We start from the raw sequence: 20,015 nt of genomic DNA on the forward strand, positions 1-20,015 counted from the left end.
AATATTTGAGACTTTTAGGGAACTCACTATGACGTTGGCTAAGCCGCAGGGAGCTGCAATCTTGGATATTTTAGACACACATTGGCAAATTCCTGTGATGACGAGTCATGGCTTATGAGCTTCAAATGCAGTAGAGCGTAAAACGTGTAGAAGTGACATGATAGCTAGAAGCACACACAACCATATTCATATGTTTGGAAAGGTGCACTGAAGAGGACTGGGAAAGCCTGCAGTACTGAAATATTTAGCAATGGTGGGAGGAAAACTGAGCCCTTCAGAAAACCTACTACCTGAGCTATTTTATGTCTATGGCCGCTGTGCTAGGGTTAAAGCTTTTAATTAGAAATAAGAAGCCAAGAATGCTTTGTATTTTTTTTTTGTTTTCTGTTTGGCCTTTGGTTTTAAAGAGAGACTGAAGCGAGTGTAACAGCATGTGAATATTGTAAAGCACCTTACATAGTGCTAACCGCAGCATCCCCGGGGCAAAACGAGTTCATAGCCCACAAATCCCCTCTACAAACTCAGGGGAGTGCTTCCTGATGACGCAGAGCTTATGGCTGTAGCTCTGCCTCTTAGCGCGTCAATCCCTGCTGAACGCCGCCTCTCCCCGCCCCTCTCAATCTGCCTTCACTGAGAGGGGCAGTGAGAGGCGGAGATCCGTGCGGCGATTGACATTAATTGAGGCAGAGCTGCAGCTCATAGCTCTGCCTCCATGAGCAGCAAAATCCAGGACCAAGAAAGTCGTACAAGTTTGCAGAGGGTATTTGAGGGGTTTAAACCTCTCGTTTTGCCGCGGGGATGCGGCGGTTTAGCACTATCTGTAGTGCTTTACAGTAATCACATGCTATTACATTTGCTTCAGAGTCTCTTTAATAGTGTACTGATGCTTCTGAAACTTTTGCATCAGTTACACAGGTATACCTGCTGTGCCTTTCTGTTGCAAACCTGTAAATATTAACCACTTCATAGTATTGGCTGAAGGATTCAAATGTGCGAACTCCCTCATTGCATGTATGCTTTAGCTGAATAGTTGTACTTTTATAAACACCCTATTTGCACTAAAGGTGCACAAATAGGACATTTATAAATGTCCATTTTGCAGGAAGTGGTTAATGAATTTACAATCTGCAAGAGAAGCGTCAGATTCTTATTAAAAAAAAAAAAAATAGAAAGGCTATAGCTCTTTCTTCAGTTTGCTTTTGAGTTTCTATCTGGCATGTCCTGTCATCTGTGTGCACCGTTGGTGCAGAAGCAGCCCCTTTTGTTTCATCTCAGCGTTACTGGATTGCTGTTCTCATTCAATTAAGCTGTATTCAAAATGTTAAATGATTTGGAAAAAAGGAGTTAGCTCTGCTCAATATTATCTATTTAACAGCCCATTAAGTTTAGCTTTGTTTTTTTTTTTCATATATCTTAAAACATTACATCTGAAGTGACTTCAAGGGAGCAAGTTGAAACGGTTGTCCTCTTTTATAGACTGATTAGGAAGGTGTTTGTGCAGACTAGTGTACAGGTCTTGGGGTGAACAGCTTGTTTTTGACTAAAAAGCACACTTTTCTAACCATTACCAGGAAGACAGTGTTAATCCAGCTTAGTTTCCTTCCTCCCTTTTCATTGTTAGGCTTGATAACTTGTTAATAACTACTAATGAGGGCAAAGAAGGTGAAGAATTTTTCAAATTTTGCATAGCTAATTTTCTGTGCCGTCGCACTCTATTGCAATGAAAACAAGCTCTTAATGGCTAAATCAATTTGTATTAGAGCAGAGTAAAATATGAACATGGTGTAGACCATTAACAGCATTCTTCTAACATGAGTGATGGCTTCCTTTCACTGTTTTCTGCTGTGTATAGAACAATTGTAATTTGCCTACATGTGAAAGAAAAACAATGAAACGCTTTTCAGATGTGATTTTTGGGTTTTTGGGCCATGTTAGGCGCATCATCTGGTGAGTCGTTATCTATTGGGGGGGAGATACTGATGTGCCCATCACCCCATGTATTATATCTATATCTGTGATATCAGCTGAGACAAGGAGTGGGTTTACTCCCTCTACTTGAGTTTACATACTTAACATTTTTTTTTAAATGTTTGTGTGCTTTAAGCTACAGAAATCTTATTTCACAGAAAAAGCAACACTTGAGCACTCTGTTTACTAGGGTTTTGAATGTTTTTTTTAGTTCTGTGCATGAAGAATGCCTTTAAGTATAACAGTGGAATAAAATCTGTTTACTTAATGTATCCAGGATTCTGGAAGCATGAATTTCTAAAAATAAAACTACTGTTAAAAATATATTAACTAATTTATGTATACAATAATTGTATTGATTTTTATTCTCTGTCGCTAGAAAAAAGGTGACTGGGGTTACTGAATATCTCTTATATTACGACAGCAGTCTATGTAGGTGGTATTGATTACCTGTGTGTAATTTAACAGCATGTAATAAAATCGTGAAGCTGTTGCACTGTGCTGATTTCTTTCACGCCTGTATTCACTTTAATACTGTAATATGTGGTGCTTGCGGCAAAGGGAAATGGTAACGTGTTCAAGCTCACAGCTTGGTATTTGGAAATTCAAACTGTTACTTACTAACCCCTATCTACAAAAATCAGTCATCTCATACTATACTGTGGGTAAGGCTGTAAGTATTAGCAAAGGAACTTGGCAATGTTCACATATAGGCTATAGTAATATGACATATTCGTACTTGTTCTTAATATCCAGTCTTGTAATCTTTGACTACATTTTTCGGCCTATAAGATGATCTGCACCTCTGTACATTTTATTGAAGTTGATATTCTCCAATCCTAAGCTATAAAGTTACCTGAGAACCTGGGGGGGTTAAGCTTTTAAGCATGAGCATAAATAAATTTAATACATTTTCCAATACATATCTGCTTCTTTAGTGCTGTAAAATACTTTTTTGTTGGTGTAGCCATTCGAAATTAAGACCTTTTGAATAACTGCTTGGGTTTAATAATATGACTGCCTAATATGTTAACTGATAGTGATTTACCATATAAGTCATGAATGTGCGTTTTTTTGATTATCAGCACCACTATACTGTATATTGTAGCAGTCAACAAAACATAAAGGACAGGCAAGTCTCATGCATGACCACAAAATATGAAGGCCTCTAGAATATGTAGGATTTTATATGGAGTACAACTTCCTCATGACAACAATAGGGTCCGCTATAAGTATAGAGAAGACATGCTTGAGAAAAGAGAAATACATCACACTCAAAAGATTGATATACGAGGGATATGATAGAGAGGAGTGATGTATGAGGTGCAGATGGACTGTGTACTAAGGAAGCATAAAGCACAAAAGAACCGTGCTTTATGGAGATCTAGACATAGAAATGATTGAAGTGTGAGGTGTTGGGCGCAGGAGGGATGAAGATATATTGAAGCATGGCATGGATGTGCCAACATAGGAGGTGCAGATGACTTGTGGTATGAAGAATGAAAGGGAGAGGACTGATCTGAGACATGAAATGTGAGGTACATTGTTGACTGTTATACAATGAGGCATGTCATATATAAAGCGGAGTGGGGTATAATATAAACCATGTGGTAAATAATGTATTGAAGTTTATTCAGCATGAGTGATGCCTGAATAAATGATGCAAGGTAAAGTGATGTTTAATCTGCTCTGGAGTAGAGGAAATGCAGAGATTGAAGGCATATTTCAGTAGATCAGGCATGGGCAAACTCGGCCCTCCAGCTGTTACGGAACTACAAGTCCCACAATGCATTTGCCTTTGAGTCATGACTGTGGCTGTCAGACTCCTGCAATGCATTGTGGGAGTTGTAGTTCCTTAACAGCTGGAGGGCCAAGTTTGCCCATGCATGCAGTAGATGGTATAGATGTGTTATGAGAGAGAATGCCTAGAGAGGAATGGGAGGAAAGTGATATGTGCTTAGCTCCCAACTGTACCTTTTTTGGAGGTACAGCCCCTGTTAGGTACCCAAGTCTCCCGTCCCTCTTTCTTAATTTGTCCCTCTTTCAGGACTGATGTACTCTTAAAACACTAAACTTTATTCACATCAATTAAATTGATATATTTATTATTTCCAAATGTTAAAATGAAGAAAACCTAATGTGAAAGGAGCAGTGTGATTTGAATGATAAAATTATGAGTTCCTGAATTCTTTGTGATGTACATGGCAAGGGGTGTGGCAGGGGCGTGTCTTAGTGTCACTCTTTCTTATTTCAAAAAGTTAGGATGTATATGTGGGAAATGAGGTATAAGGTATGTACACAAGAATCAATACAGTATGTGTAAACTACAGCTGTCTTCCATGTCAGCCAACTTATTAAAAACAAAAAAATTCTGTATTCAATAAACTTGTGCAGATTGTCCAGCCTTGACTTAGGCCTGGAATCTACTAGCAGCGATTTTCTAAGCACTTGTGATTTGAAAACCTCTTGCTAATGTAATGCTGTGTGTGTGAATCCCACTTGTGGGATGAGATTTTTTTTTTTTATTAAGCAGCCATAGCATTACATTAGCAAGAGCTTTACAAATAACAAGTGCTTAGGAAAGCGCTGCTAGTGGGTCCCAGGCCTCAAAGCACAGGTCACAGGGGGGAAAAAAAATCTACTTACCTGGAGCTTCCTCTAGCCCTTGGCAGCCTATCTGTCCCTCGCCACAGCTCAGGTGTCCTGGAGTCTCCTCCATTGCAGATGCCAACCTCGCTGAGTCACCATCTTCTCTTCCTGCGCCAGTGTGCAGGCGGGCCACTCATGATTGCAATATCATGGCCTGGAGCGTTCTGCGTTGGTGCAGAACTATTGCGCCTGCGCAGAATGCTCCTGGCCACGGGACGGCAAAGTCAGCATCTGCAAAGGAGGGGTCCCTGGAGCTGCAGCGAGGGACAGATCAGCTGCTAGGGGCTGGAGGAAGCCCCAGGTAAGTAGATTTTTTTTTTCTTCGGATGTGTCCTTTAAGGTGGGAATATCTGCTCATTAACAGTGGAGTAAAAGAATATTAATCCTTAGATGTATAGTAAAGCACTATGACATCTATCCAAAATAGACTGCTATTTTCACTGCTCTGTGTGCTATAAATACTGCTCACAGCTGCCCAAATAAAGCGTATTTGGATGGATGTTTTATTGTATTTTTTTTATATCTTTAGATAGAGTTGCTGTTAAGAGGACACCTTGGTGCTGGTTATGCTACACTTAGAAATCATTGTTATTGAAATTAACTGTCAGCAGGACAATTCAAGGAGTGTTCATTTGTATTGTTTTTTTTTGTTTTCAGTGTTGGATATGGCTAGACATGTGCCCCTGTACAGGGCTCTGCTGGAGCTGCTTCGAGCCATTGCTTCATGTGTAGCCCTGGTACCTCTGCTGCTCCCTCTATCTGGCACTAATGGAGAAGAGGAAGAAGACCAGACCGAGTCCCAAGCATCTGTGGGCACCTTGCTGGCAAAAATGAAAACTTGCGTAGATACCTACACTAACAGATTAAGGTACAGGATGAATGCACTGTTGCAATGTCCATAATTGGCCTTTGCAAATGGAATGGATGTTGCTTTAAATATGGTCTCCAGGCAGATGGCTAAATACACGGTTGAAATGCATTAATGTGAACTGCTTTAGGCCTCTTGCACACTACATGTGATTCTGATTTGCGTTTTTAATAGTTACTGCATGCTGCATTTTTTCTGCTTTTATTTTTTTTGTTTTAATAGCATCCAGAGAAAATCGGAATTGCAAATCAGAATCACAAATCGGATTTGCAGTGTGCAGGGGGCCTTAAAGAGACTCTGAAGCGAGAATAAATCTCGCTTCAGAGCTCAAAGTTAGCAGGGGCATGTGTGTCCCTGCTAAACCGGCGCTATCGTGCCGCTAAACGGGGGTCCCTTCACCCCCAAATCCCCCCCCGCAAGACTTGGACGTACATTTGGTCGCTCCTGGAGGCAGGGCTAACCGCCGCAGCCCTGCCTCCAGTCGCGTCTATCAGCGGCGCATCGCCGCCTCTCCCCCGCCCCTCTCAGTGAAGGAAGACTGAGAGGGGCGGGGGAGAGGTGGAGATACGTCCTGACAGACGCGCGTTGGGCAGGGCTCCGGCGGTTAGCCCTGCCCCAACCAGGAAGCGCTCCTCCGCTGCATCGAGGGGATTTGGGGGATCAGGGACCCCTGTTAAGCCGCGGGATAGCGGCGTTTTACCAGGGGCACACATGCCCCTGCTATTTATGAGGTCTGAAGCGAGATTTATTCTCACTTCAGACTCTCTAAAGCTGCCATTGTTGACATGGTTCTGAAAAAAATCAATTTGCCTGGTTATCACGCTGGTCTTCAGCAGTTTTATTCACACACCTGCAGCAAGTTGTTTATGCAGTAGCTGTAGTTCTACTGTAGCATACAGCATGTGACATCTAGTTGCTTTTAAAAGATGCCATAAGTTAAATATAAATATGCACTTCAGGCTTAGTTCAGCTTTTGACATGATAGGATTTTCTATGATTAAGACTGGTGGGAAGTCTATTTTAGCTGCAAAAAGCTGCAGCAGCATGTTACGAGGTTATCATACAATAAATAGTAAAAGTTAATCAGTTTATCTGACACAAATCCTGCTATTGACTTTTGTTTTTTTCTGCCAGCATTATAATGAACAAGATATAAAGCACATTTTTTCACTGCTTGAAATAGACCATTTTGATTTGATTGTATTTATACAGTAGGTATAAATAAATTATATCGTCTGGCACAAATAAGTCTTCAGAGGAGGGCCATGTTTGTACAGTTAGTATGGTCACATTCTTTACCATGACCCCACCCAGGGTAGTTTCTAGGCTAAAATATTCACAGGGTGATGGTATAAAAATCGTGCCTCCCCCCAGTAGGTTCAGGGCACATGCAGAGCAGGCTACGTTTCTAACATTGCTGGGATCCACATGCCGCATGTACTTACTTCCTGGTCCCTTCCTTTCTATCTCATACTAACAGGGCCCCCTAGGGGGATCTGCATACACCCGCTGCTGCACCCTGGGAAATGCCCTGCCTTCGCCCGCCTATAGAAACTGGCCTTACCACACCTAGGTGACTGCATTTACCACTGGCTTAGGACTTTTTATGTGTGGATTTTTGTTTAAAGTGACCCTGTAGTGAGGATATGGAGACCGCTATACTTTACTCCTTTAAATCATTGCCAATTGTCTGGCTGTCCTGATCTTTTTCACTTTGCTATCATCTGAATCACACACCTGAAACAAGCATTTGAACAACTAGTGTGGTCAAACTACTGTGTGTTTTTTCTGGGTCAGTGTCTTCAAGTGCCCCTGGAAAGGAGGCTGTACCCCTGAAGCATTGGGGTTTGGTAGTAAGCAGTAAGCTGTATAAATGCAGCTGTACTGATTACAAGGGTAGCCCTTTTGTGTGCTCCCCTAGAGTCTGTGCCTCACTACTGTGACGTCACACATGTGCCCCTTATGCAATGCGCCGGCAACCAAGTGTGGCACGAACCCGAAAGAGAAGTCCGGACACAGTGATGGGCGGCAGACAGGTTAAAGTGAACCTCCAGACTAAAAATCGACTCTGCAGCACTGAAAAGGCCTGGTGTTTCTTTAACAGTTTCACAGCATCAGAACTTTGTTTCTCTTATACAAGCCTCATTTTTAGCTGCACAGAAGAAAACTGCCCGGGCATTTTTCCCCTGATGCTGTGCAAAGCATGATGGGATTTCGGATGTTGTTGTTCTCGTTCTGCTGTTTTGGGGCAATTTTTTTTTCATTTTGAATTTGAGATTTGAAGCCTAGCGTGTGCAGCTGGGAGGGGTAATCAGGACACAGGACAGTTGGAACTGTGTCTCCTGCTCCTTGTCACCTCCTTTCAACCAAAAAGATGGCTGCCCCCATGAAATCCCAAACATATTCCACAGCACTCACTGAGCAGCCTGCATTCCACTGTCCCGTATAGTTTCAGCAGGGAGAGAGGAGAGCTGTTACAGCACAGTTCGAGTCAGCAGAGGGGGAGGACTTGCAGGATTTCTGCATATGCTGTCTATAACCTTACAAGCAGACATTTCATAAACTGTTTCATATCCGATACTACTAATATTAGGCACATGCTACCAGGATTATTCCAGTGGCCTAATTTTCACCATAGTGCCCCTTTAAAGGACAACTGTAGTGAGAGGTATATGGAGGCAGCCATAGTTATTTCCTTTTAACCAATACCAGTTGCCTAGCAGCCCTGCTGATCTATTTGTCTGCAGTAGTGTCTGAATCCGACCAGTAACAAGCATGCAGCTCATCATGACAGATCTGACAATGTCAGGAACATCTGATCTGTGGCATGCTTGTTTCAGGGTTTATGGCTGAAAGTGTTAGAAGCAGAAGGTCAGCAAGTTAACCAGGCAACTGGTATTTCTTAAAAGGAATAAATATGGCATCCTCCATATCTCAGTGGGCAAGAGTGTACATAGCCACAATCTCTGAACTGGTGTATAAATAGAAATAAAATGTGATGTGTGCTAGGTTATGTACTCTGTAGATGAATATACTTGGCAGACCTGGCAAATAAACGTGCAAGTGTTTTACATATATACATTTTTTACAGAAATATATATATATATATATATATATATATATAATTCATGAAGATTTGTATAGAAACAGTGATATCAACATCTGCCACAAACTAAATTAACAGTTTAAATTATTAGCCATTAATTTCTGGTTAATGTATTACTATAGGAGTATTTTGTTTTACAATGACTGTCAGTGCCAGCAAGGTTGTGTTTTCAAACTAAATATACAACTGTGAAACCTTATATGTATAGCTGCTGGAGGGATCCCTGCTTGCTAACACTTTAATTCCAGCAGATATGTGTTTGCTATGGGGATTTAAGAAATTGAATCATGCCAATTCATGCCAAATTCCAAGGACTGCAAACACTACAAAATATCCTATTGGAAAAGCCCTATCTGTACAGTATGAAAGATATGTTCATAACCTACTATCTAGACTAGACAAAGATAGCCGCCCTACAAACACATTTAATCTGGGTAAGCTTTATAGTAGGTGGGAGTCTGACCTTGGCACTCAAATACCCACCAACCTGAGGCCTATGAAATTCAGGCAAACTTGGTATAGCTGCAACCCCTCTTTACAAATGCTACAGCTGAAACGAATTAACCGATGGTATATCACACTAAAAAATACTTAAAGTGGATCCGAGGTGAACTTTTACTCATTGCATAATTGTGTTCCTTTCCTATTGTTTATAGGGAATTCCTCAAGCCAAATACTTTTTTGTTTTAATACTTTAATTCCCTATAAACTAAAAAAGCCACGCCCACAGGGTTTCAGAGAGCCTTGATAGTAGCAAGGGCTCATGGGAGCTCAGTCTGGGCAGGAGGAGGGGAAGGTGTTACTAGCCATTGATTTCAGAGGCAGAGGAGAGGAGGGAGGAGGAGAGGGGATTAGGCTGATGGCTCAAGATACAGATAAGCTTGCCTCTGTGTAATGTTTACAAACATGGCTGCTGTCATTGTATCACACGAATAAATAATCATATTCTATTAAAACTGTTTGCAGCTAGATTTGATGTGTAAACCATCTAAACTTTAGATAAGATATATAGACAAGTTACTTATTATAGTTTGTTTTTCATCTCGGATCCGCTTTAATATCAATAATTGTTGGAGATGCCACACTGGGGTTACATAGTTACATAGTTACTTTGGTTGAAAAAAGACATACGTCCATCGAGTTCAACCAGTACAAAGTACAACTCCAGCCTGCTCCCTCACATATCCCTGTTGATCCAGAGGAAGGCGAAAAAACCCTTACAAGGTAAAAATTCCTTCCCGACTCCAGATGGCAATCAGATAAAATCCCTGGATCAACATCATTGGCATTACCTAGTAATTGTAGCCATGGATGTCATTCAACGCAAGGAAAGCATCTAAGCCCCCTTTAAATGCAGGTATAGAGTTTGCCATAACGACTTCCTGTGGCAATGCATTCCACATCTTAATCACTCTTACTGTAAAGAACCCTTTCCTAAATAAATGGCTAAAACGTTTTTCCTCCATGCGCAGATCATGTCCTCTAGTCCTTTGAGAAGGCCTAGGGACAAAAAGCTCATCCGCTAAGCTATTATATTGCCCTCTGATGTATTTATACATGTTAATTAGATCTCCTCTAAGGCGTCTTTTCTCTAGACTAAATAAACCCAGTTTATCTAACCTTTCTTGGTAAGTGAGACCTTCCATCCCACGTATCAATTTTGTTGCTCGTCTCTGCACCTGCTCTAAAACTGCAATATCTTTTTTGTAATGTGGTGCCCAGAACTGAATTCCATATTCCAGATGTGGCCTTACTAGAGAGTTAAACAGGGGCAATATTGTGTAATCAGGGGCAAGTGATGTGTAATATAAATATCCTCACAGTATTCTTTGGATGGCATCAGAGTAAAACTAACATGAATCCCCTTATTAGCATTGGAATTCTGCTAGCAAAAGAACTGATTAGGAAACAGTGGCGCAAGCCTCCTATACCACAATTTAAGGAGTGACTAGCAGCTATGGAAGGTATATTGAGTTAGGAAGTAGAACCAGTGGGGAAAATCTCCAACAAAACTAACTTGATACCTTGGGCAGCCAGATGGTCTGGTATAAGGAAAATATGGATGCAATCTATAAACGGTCTCTTTACAACAATCCTTCTGCACTCCTCCCTCCACTTTGAAAATTAGGTAAACTAGGAGAGCCTTTAAATAAAAAACAAGTTCTAGACTTTAGATACAATTTATTGCAGCAGATTATTTTCCCTTTGGGGAAGATGTTTTCTACATAACCTTGATATTTACAAACAATGCATTATTAATTAAAAAAAAGGGCAAGCCTACTCCAAAAATAGCTAGATAAAGCTTGCACATTGCATACAGTCAAATACAATGTTGAAATTTGGGTTCTTGGAAATCAAAGGTCATACTTAATTATCCTCACAGGATCCGAATGACTATCTATATTTATGCTCGGAGCATGATTTTCTGGAGCTCAAGATACCTAATTAACTTTCTCAGCAAAAAAAATCACTGCCTGGCATCGGTTAAGACACTTCATAGTACTAAATTTATTTTTAACATTTCCATACTTTGTGTTTTAATCCTGTTCGTGTTGTAATGTGCAAAAAGAGAAGCTGCCATTCGCACAGCTTATAAAGCCAGCTTTAATACTTTAAAAACGCAGTGGCATTTTCAGTTTTAAATGGGGTCTGTGAAAACTACAAAATCTTAGTTATTTTTTTTTTAATTGGTGTCATTCCCCCCACACTCACTTTTCCATAATTTTCTTTAAAAAAATAAAAAAAAAAGCTAAATGAGTGCCAAACATTTCCAGTCCCAACCCAAATTCCTAACTGTTGAAAGATGGGGAGGTTTTCCTGTTTAGTGGAGCTCTAGCTTTTAACTGATTTAACATTTTGGGTAAAGTGAGGGAACGTTTTCATGTCTGTCTCCCCATTGGAAAGACTTCCCCTCATCTCGTGTTCTTGGTGACCCTATAACTGGGACAGTTATCACATAAGGAAAATCTCTGAGTCAGACTGCAATAAAAAGCTATAAGGTTGTGAAAGTGTTTTAAACTCTGTAAGAAAAGATTATGCTGCACCCTTTCTGGAGAAGATTTTGTCTCTTGTCCCCCCAAAAAAGTTTGGATTTGTTTAATTAAGCAAATAGGGCTCACATACAGGCCTTTGCCAGATGCTACATGTTATATGGCTGACTGCAGATAGATAAGTATTGTGTAGATAACATACAGGTTTTCATTTTATAATACATTATGTCTTAAGCCCCATCTACACGGTAGAATTTTCCGTCAGATCGAAAAGAGAAAAAAGCTGACATACTGCAGCATTATTCTGCACATTTTTGTCAGCTTCCTCTAATTAAATTAGCTGCTTTAAAAAAATGCATGATTTTCTACATACAAAAGCACATAGTGTACAGAAAAAAGTGCGCAGACAAGTGTGACCCCTGCCTAGAGCAAGTAGCTCATGCTGCAAGCTCACATTTTCAGTCAATGAAAAAGTTTTAAGCAGGATGAAAAATTGAGCAAATATCCCACCTAATATCAAATAACAGCCCCTGCTGGGGAATGTGTTAGGAACTTATGTTAGGCTATAGGTTGATGTTTCATGCATGTATTAGGAATTGACATACACCTTTAGCACTTAAAGAGAACCTGAACTGAAAATAAGTCAAAATAAACATACACAGGTCATACTTAACTCCCATGTAGTCTGCTCATCAATCTTCCTCCTGTCCTGCATCCTGCTTGTCAGCTGTGATCGATAGAATTCTCTGTCCTCCATTTTGAAAATGGCCATTACCCCATAACAGCTTCCTGGTCAGCAAACATGGACATTACCTTGCACATTCAGTTGTAACGGACAGCAGCTGATATATAACTGGCAGCAACTGGTAAATTTCATGTCTGACAAAATCTTGTCAGAACTGGAAGGGATCACTGTAAGAAAAAAATGGTGAGCTTCTCAGAGGAACTGATGCTGAGGTAAGTATGTACCGTATTTTCCAGCGTAGAAGACGTACTTTTTCTCCCCCCAAAATGGGGAGAAAAAGTCCCTGCGTCTTATACAGCAAATGCAGGGAGTCCTCGACTTACGAACGCCCGCCGATGCGAACTGCCACTATGTCGGGGATTCCCTGCATTAGCTAGCTGTGTGGTCTGCTCCCCATGTAATTCCGATAGGTGCATAGGTGTATGTATATATCGCTGGCTCCCCCCGTGTGGCCGCTTCCCCTTGCTGACTCACTCCCGTGTCCGCTCCCCTCCCGGCATATGTTGCTACTTTCCCCGCATGTGTGGGCTCCCCGCTTGAGTGTGCGCTGGCCCCGGGATCAGCATAGCAGTGGAAGTCTTACTATACCAGCGGCTCCCGGGATTGCAGACCTGGTCGCCTGTCTCGCCGCTCCTCTAGTGATGGCTCTAATGGTCATCACTAGAGGAGCGGCGAGACAGGCGACCAGGTCTGCGATCCCGGGAGCCGCTGGTATAGTAAGACTTTCTTGGGGGGGGGGGGGGGGGGTTAAGGCATAGATTAGTAAGATTGCAATGTGAAAAGGAAATATATCTTAGCTGCAAACACTTCCTTGCTTCCAGGACTTGCTAAGGGAATAGGTCATGCAACAGCCCATTGTAAAGGACTGGACATGATTAATTTTCTGCTATGCTGAAGGATAAAAGCCTTAGTACTGGCAAAACATTCTCTCTTGTGATGTAAACATTTTTGGGGAGGTGGGGGTTTTAGCTTCAAATCTCACGGCAAAATATAATTCTCTTATGATCTCAGGAGACAGATGGAAGCTACTTTGTGCTGCACCAGCTATCTTACAATAAAAAGAGTGCTTGCTGGCTTCAAATGATGTGGCCCTTGTTTGTAGCGGAAAATGCTGTGCAAGTAAAAACTACAATATAAGCCAATTAATGTATTTAGCATAATCCCAACTCATAAATGGATTTTTTTTTCTGGGTAGATAAATTGTTCCCACGTTGCATTAGAATAAACTACTTTACTTACTGTAACCTCCTTACTTTTGCTTCAGGCCAAATTGGACAGCAAAATGTTGGGCTACAGATTTAGTGTTTATGGTTTTGTGTATTGCTGATGTGACCACATAAAGCCTTATTCTGGGCTGAATACAGAATTTGAAATGTGCAGGAGTCTGTATTATTGATTAGCTAGAGAAGCAGCTTGGGCATCGCTGACATACTACAGTTTGCGGTGAGATACCTTGCTTAGCAAAACTTTTCATTTGTGTTGGAGATATTCTGACAGCTCTTGTTTTTTCTTCTGATTGCTGACAAATGGTTCTTTTGAGTCATTGTCTAGAAAACAGATAATGTGCTGAATGGAGAGAACAAAGAAACCTGATAGCCAAGGCATAAGTAAACATAATGTATTGGCAGTAGCAGGAGTCTGGAGAAGTTAGTATACACCTGCCCTGTTTTTTATTCCTCTGGGTTTAGCAGCTAATCATGTAGCAACTGAATGTATTTTCGAAGTATAGCCATAATTTGTTACTAATTTGATTTGTGACTTCCTAATCCACTCCAAAGATTTCAAGCCAGCCTAAAGCCCAATATACACGATACGATTCTTTATACGATTCTATTTCGATTCTATTTACGATCCAATTAAATCCAACAGGTCCGATCGGGATTCAACATCCTCATTTTAAAGCAGCAATTTGTTTCAGAGGGTTAACATGATTTTTGTATATATATATATTTTATTTTTTGTGTTTTTGGCTTAAACTGAGAGAACATTACATGGATGGCAGGTAAATGCAGGTCAGTAGTTCTAGTGGCCAGTAAGGATGGTCAGTGAGATGCAATTAATACCGAATAGGATTATGCAAGTTGATGCAGCTTGAAACAGATCATTTGAATCTGGCCAAGAGGAGATTTGGTCCACTTTAATGCTGCATATGTTTGCATACAAATTGTACTTTAGTTCTGCTTCAACTCAGGATTATTTGCTTCTTATGGTGGATTCCTAATAAGACAACAGGAGAGCTTTGCTGCTGGCATTCCTAATAAGAGCACAGCAGTTGGAATTGAGAAGTTAAGGAAAAAGCTCTGCACAATGCAGAATCACAATTGGCACACTTTCACAATTTGCATTAACAGATTGAGATTGTGTACAAGAAAATTAGCAGTTAGATCATACATGTCAAACTCAGGCCCAGGAGCCAAATCTGGCCCTCGGAGCCTATAAAGTTGGCCCTTAAGTGGTTTCCCTACCTTGCATTATATTTAACCCACTCTAGACCACCATGGAAGACATTATTGGAGGTAAAGTCCTAGAACACCAGGGAAGCCATATGGGGGAGGTAGGGTGACAGCACTAAACACCAGGGTACTGTATAGGGGAAGGATGAGGTTCACTAGACGCCAGAGAACTTTTTAAGGGAATCAGGTGGCCAGCAGACATTGAGGTTGGCCTGTGACTAGTTCCCAGTGTATAATTTCAGCCCACTTTGTATTTGAGTTTGACATAACCTAAGTATAGGGAAGCCTCTAGAGATTCTTCCAATATATCTTGGAACCTACCGAGTGATGCAAATTTGTATGCTAGTTTTTTTTCCACGTTTAGGCAGCTTAAAAATGAACCAATCATATGCTGCGGCTAAAGCTAACCCTATTCTCACATTAATCCTCCCTCTACCTATGTCTTACTTTAACATTGCAGTCTATGGAGCGCCTGTTTTACCACAGCGCCCAAACTACCTGCTTTGCCACAGTCATATCGGCTGGGCCAGTCCAGAACAAATGAAAATTCAAATGTGCATGCAAGCCGGAGTTATTAGTGTCTCATAGACATCTCCTTCTCTAGTTGTCTGTTAAACCTTCTTGGCGGTTCAATTTTTCCGCCAAGGAGGCTGCATTGCACTTTTTTTGAAAAAAAAAAATTTCTGCTTCATGTAGCTACCTGAGTGGTAGCTACATAAAACACCACTAGAGGGCGCATGTGTCCCTCAAGTCCGATCGCCGCCGGCAACAAAAGTAAACAGGAGATTGCGTATAGAACGAGATCTCCTGTTTGGCTTCTCCTGTCGCCATGGCTACGATCGGAATGACGTCATGGACGTCATCCGACGTCCTGACGTCAGACCCATCCAATTCAGCCCTTTGCGCTGCCCGGGACTGATTGGTCCGGGCTGCGCAGGGCTCTGGCGGAGGGGGAGCCCTCTTCTGCCGCTGCGTGCGGACGATCGCCGCAGAGCGACGGCGATCGAGCTGGACCCGCAGCTAGCAAAGTGCTAGCTGCGAGTACTGCACTTTGCAGAACTGAAATCGCCCCACCAGGGGCTGAGATATCCTCCACGGCGGCTTACCCCGAGCTCAGCTCGGGGTTACAGCTGAGGAGGTTAAAGCATCTCCTTGTTTTTTGTCATGGAGAACAAGAAATAACTGTCCAAATTTAGGACATTCTAACATAAACCTATGCTAAACCAATATAAAAATTAATTGAAAGTCAGTGTATTTTAATTGTTGACAAGTTTTTGCCAAAATGACAAGGCTTTTACAAAGGGGAACCCTAAAAACACAAAAACAACCTTTGAGTTCCACTACATGAATATTAAACAAGCAGTGTTTTTTTTCTGTCTAGACATTGTGGTGTTTGCCCACTGTCCTCCTCATTTCCAGCACTGCTGTCATTGTCAGCACTGCTGAATTTCTTCCCAGTGTCTCCTTCTGATGTCCTTTTAACCCATTTGTGCAGAATCATTCTCACTCATTCCCCAGTGTAGTGGGAGCTCCTGCTGTGCTGTGCTTTGTGTCATGATAACACAAGGCTAATGGGTTGACTATACAAATGCTATGGTAGCATTGCCATTTTATTTCCAGGATCTGAAACTTGGAAACCGGAATTCGCCATGACCGATCCACTTTCAGTATTTCCCATGCATTAGTTATTTTATTGTAAGATGTTCGTCTACTAAACAGTGGCTGCTAAATCATGCATTCTGCTTATACAGTGGAGCATAACCCATGTGAGACGAGGAGAAAAGTGCTGGCCTGGAACAAACATTTGCAAGCTCATCAGCTGAAATAATGGAGTATTGAGTATACTACACACTATGTAGAGTCTTGCAGAGTTAATTTCCAGAAAAGATGCTGATTCTCCTAAAGGAAAATGCATTTGATTTTGAAAGTAAAATAGGCACTCCAGTTTGAGATTGATATAAACGCAAAACCACATTTATAGTTTGAGCCCATAATCCAACTTTATTGTTTCTTCTCTTCCTTGTGAAACATGGAATCTCCCGCATGTATTCAACATTATGCTTCATGGAGATCTTGCTGTAGTTGCTACACATGCTGAGTACATGCAAATAATTCCTCCTCAAGCCTATGCCTTACTCAAATGTGAGAACTGTACATTGCATCTTTATGCACAAAGCTTTAAATTAGCCTCTTGTCAATAATAGAAATATACTGCATTTTAGGTTTTCATTTAAGGAGTTAAATGCAACACAGCTGCACATATTCTTGCCTGTAGTCTTGTCTGCACCCACTTTCCATTGAATTAAAAGACCTGTCCACAACAGGATTGTTGCCAAGCAGCTTACTCCACAATGTACCACAAATACCAGCCACAAAATGTATCATATATTGCAGTGGTGCACATTCACCCCGGGCTCTCTATGATTCAATGAGACAATGTTGCTTGCCCATATTTAGAAGTATTGGCGGTCATCCCCATTTAGTTGAAGAGAATGAGGCCACATGACACTGACAGGCAATACAGGCAACAGACCTGTTACATTATTGTGTAGAATACACACTATACTGACTAAAATGAAAAATAACTCACAGGGGGCATTGCTAGGATCCTAAGAGGTTGGGGGCACTTTTGGGTACTCTATCCCAAAAATAGGTGTGGCCACGCACCAGAATGTGGATGTGGTTACGGGTAGAGCCAAATCTACACAAATTTAATAGCGGTCCAAGCAGGGCTGTGGAGTTGAAGAGAATTTTGGGCACTCAGAGTTGGAGTCTGTGATTTCATAAACTGAGTTGGGAGTCTTGAGTCGGATGATTTTTGTGCAAAATCCAAAGCCCTGGTAAGTATTAGACTAAGGAGTTGGAGTCAGAGCCATTTTGGGTACCTGGAGTCGGAGTTGGAGCATGGTTTCTTAAACTGAGGAGTCTGAGTTGGAGTCAGAAGATTCTTGTACCGACTCCACAGCCCTGGGTCCAAGTAGGCCTGCACAGCATATCCCATAAATGAGCAGTGTCACTTAAACATAACTAGGCAGAGTTACCAAGCTTCTGTGCTGGCTGGTCTGGCTTTCTGCTAGGCGGGCTGGCCTGCTGCCAGGTTGTCTGGCAGTCCTACAATAGCATTCCCTAAACTTCTAGGGGCCTCCCATTGAGGCACCACAACTCTCAGCATGCCCACATAGAAGAACCACAACCCCCTGCATGCCTCTATAAAGGTATTACAGCACCCAGCATGCCCACATTTATGCACCACAGCTCCAAGCATGCCTGCCATTGAGGCACTACAGCTCCCAATATGGCTCCATAGAGGCTCCACAGCTCTATGGGGTACGCTGTGAGCTGTGATGCCTCAATCATTCACTAGAAGCTCTAGCGTCTGATTAATTTTCAGACACTAGTGGGAGAAGCCCGGAAAACATGTCTGCAGAATCTAGTGACCAAGGGGTCGGAGGGGATTACTGCTGCCCACTGCCTGACTCTGCCTGGGGGACATGCAGGGCACCCCAGAATGGACCCGTAGCCCATACCACTGATTATTGGTGCTAGCTATGCCCCTGCAACTCTTGTCTCTTGACAAGTGAACCATGTCTTAGTTGGATTACAGGCATGTTAATGGGCAGAAAAGCTGTGTACTGTGCACCATTACATTTGCTGTCAGCTGTACTAATGCTGCTTTCTTTGAAGTTAATTGAAATTCTTTCAGATCCCTAATTCAAGGCCTATTCCACCCCATGTGATGGCTGTCTGGCCTCTTCTATTAGTGCCAGGCCTGTCTGAAATGCAGGTTCAGGTTTTGCTTGCAGTAAAGGGGCAGCCCTTTAAGCTACATACACACGGGGACAGATTTCCAGTTGATGGAATGCTGTAGAAGTCTACATGATCTTAGCCCAGCTAATAAAGCATTATATGGTGGCTTTATGCTCCAGCTCTGTAACACTGCATTGCTTTGTAGACCTCTCTCAGCTAGTCACTGGTTTCCTTCTATAGGGTGTAACAATGGTTTAATATTATACATGTAAACGCGGGTATAACAGTTTAGATTGTTTTTTTCCTGCCTAACATGCACAGGTCCAAGAAAGATAAGGCCAAAGCAGGAGTGAAACCCGATGCTTCTGATCCTGAGCCAGAAGGCCTGACTTTACTGGTGCCAGACATCCAGAGGACTGCAGAGATAGTTTATGTTGCTACCACCAGTCTTCGTCAAGCTAATCAAGGTAAGCCATAGTCCAGTGTATTCAGACCACAGTGGAACTTACCTTTCTGTTTATAGGTGGAAAGCAGTAGAACTCTGGTTAGGCTTTGATTGATAGGAATTCATATAGGGAGAGATGTTTTCTTCCTGGTTTGTTGACGGTCAAGAAAAAAGGAAGTTTGTCAAATAAAAATAATTCTGGCTTTTCTCCTAATTTAAAGCGGTATAAAACCCTGACATAATAATCAATAAAACAATGTTTTCCTACTTTTTATATGCCATACATAGTTACATAGTTGAAAAAAGACATACGCCCATCGAGTTTAACCAGAGAACAAAGTAAAACACCAGCCTGCTCCCTCACATATCCCTGTTGATCCAGAGGAAGGCGAAAAACCCTTACAAGACATGGTCCAATTAGCCCCAAAAGGGAGAAAATTGCTTCCCGACTCCAGATGGCAATCAGATAAAATCCCTGGATCAACATCATTGGGCATTACGTAGTTATTGTAGCCATGGATGTCTTTCAACGCAAGGAAAGCATCTAAGCCCCCTTTAAATGCAGGTATAGAATTTGCCATAACTACTTCCTGTGGCAATGCATTCCACATCTTAATCACTCTTACTGTAAAGAACCCTTTCCTAAATAAATGGCTAAAACGGTTTTCCTCCATGCGCAGATCATGTCCTCTAGACCTTTGAGAAGGCCTAGGGACAAAAAACTTATCTGCCAAGCTTTTGTATTGCCCTATGATGTATTTATACATTTTAATAAGATCCCCTCTAAGGTGTCTTTTCTCTAGACTAAATAAACCCAGTTTATCTAACCTTTCTTGGTAAGTGAGACCTTCCATCCCACGTATCAATTTTGTTGCTCCTCTCTGCACCTGTGCTAAAACTGCAATATCTTTCCTGTAATGTGGTGCGCAGAACTGAATTCCATATTACAGATGTGGCCTTACTAGAGAGTAAAGCAGCCCATACACTCAGCCGATTTTCTGGCCGACCGATCGATCGCGATCGATCGATCGCAAATCGGTTGGC

The 20,015-nt window shown here is 41.7% G+C and overlaps 1 protein-coding gene across 6 annotated transcripts in view; it reads left to right on the top strand.

The window, feature by feature from the left end:
• The window catches only part of BIRC6 (baculoviral IAP repeat containing 6), a 342,965-nt gene that overhangs the window by 292,414 nt on the left and 30,536 nt on the right, over nt 1-20,015 (top strand). For all 6 annotated transcript variants that reach the window (XM_068232104.1, XM_068232106.1, XM_068232109.1 and 3 more), the window contains exons 66-67: nt 5,275-5,485; nt 18,848-18,993. In XM_068232104.1, the coding sequence (XP_068088205.1) occupies nt 5,275-5,485; nt 18,848-18,993 (357 nt within the window). The remainder of the gene's footprint in view (nt 1-5,274; nt 5,486-18,847; nt 18,994-20,015) is intronic.

This window comes from Hyperolius riggenbachi, chromosome 4, assembly GCF_040937935.1.
Source record: "Hyperolius riggenbachi isolate aHypRig1 chromosome 4, aHypRig1.pri, whole genome shotgun sequence".
Lineage (NCBI taxonomy): Eukaryota > Metazoa > Chordata > Amphibia > Anura > Hyperoliidae > Hyperolius > Hyperolius riggenbachi.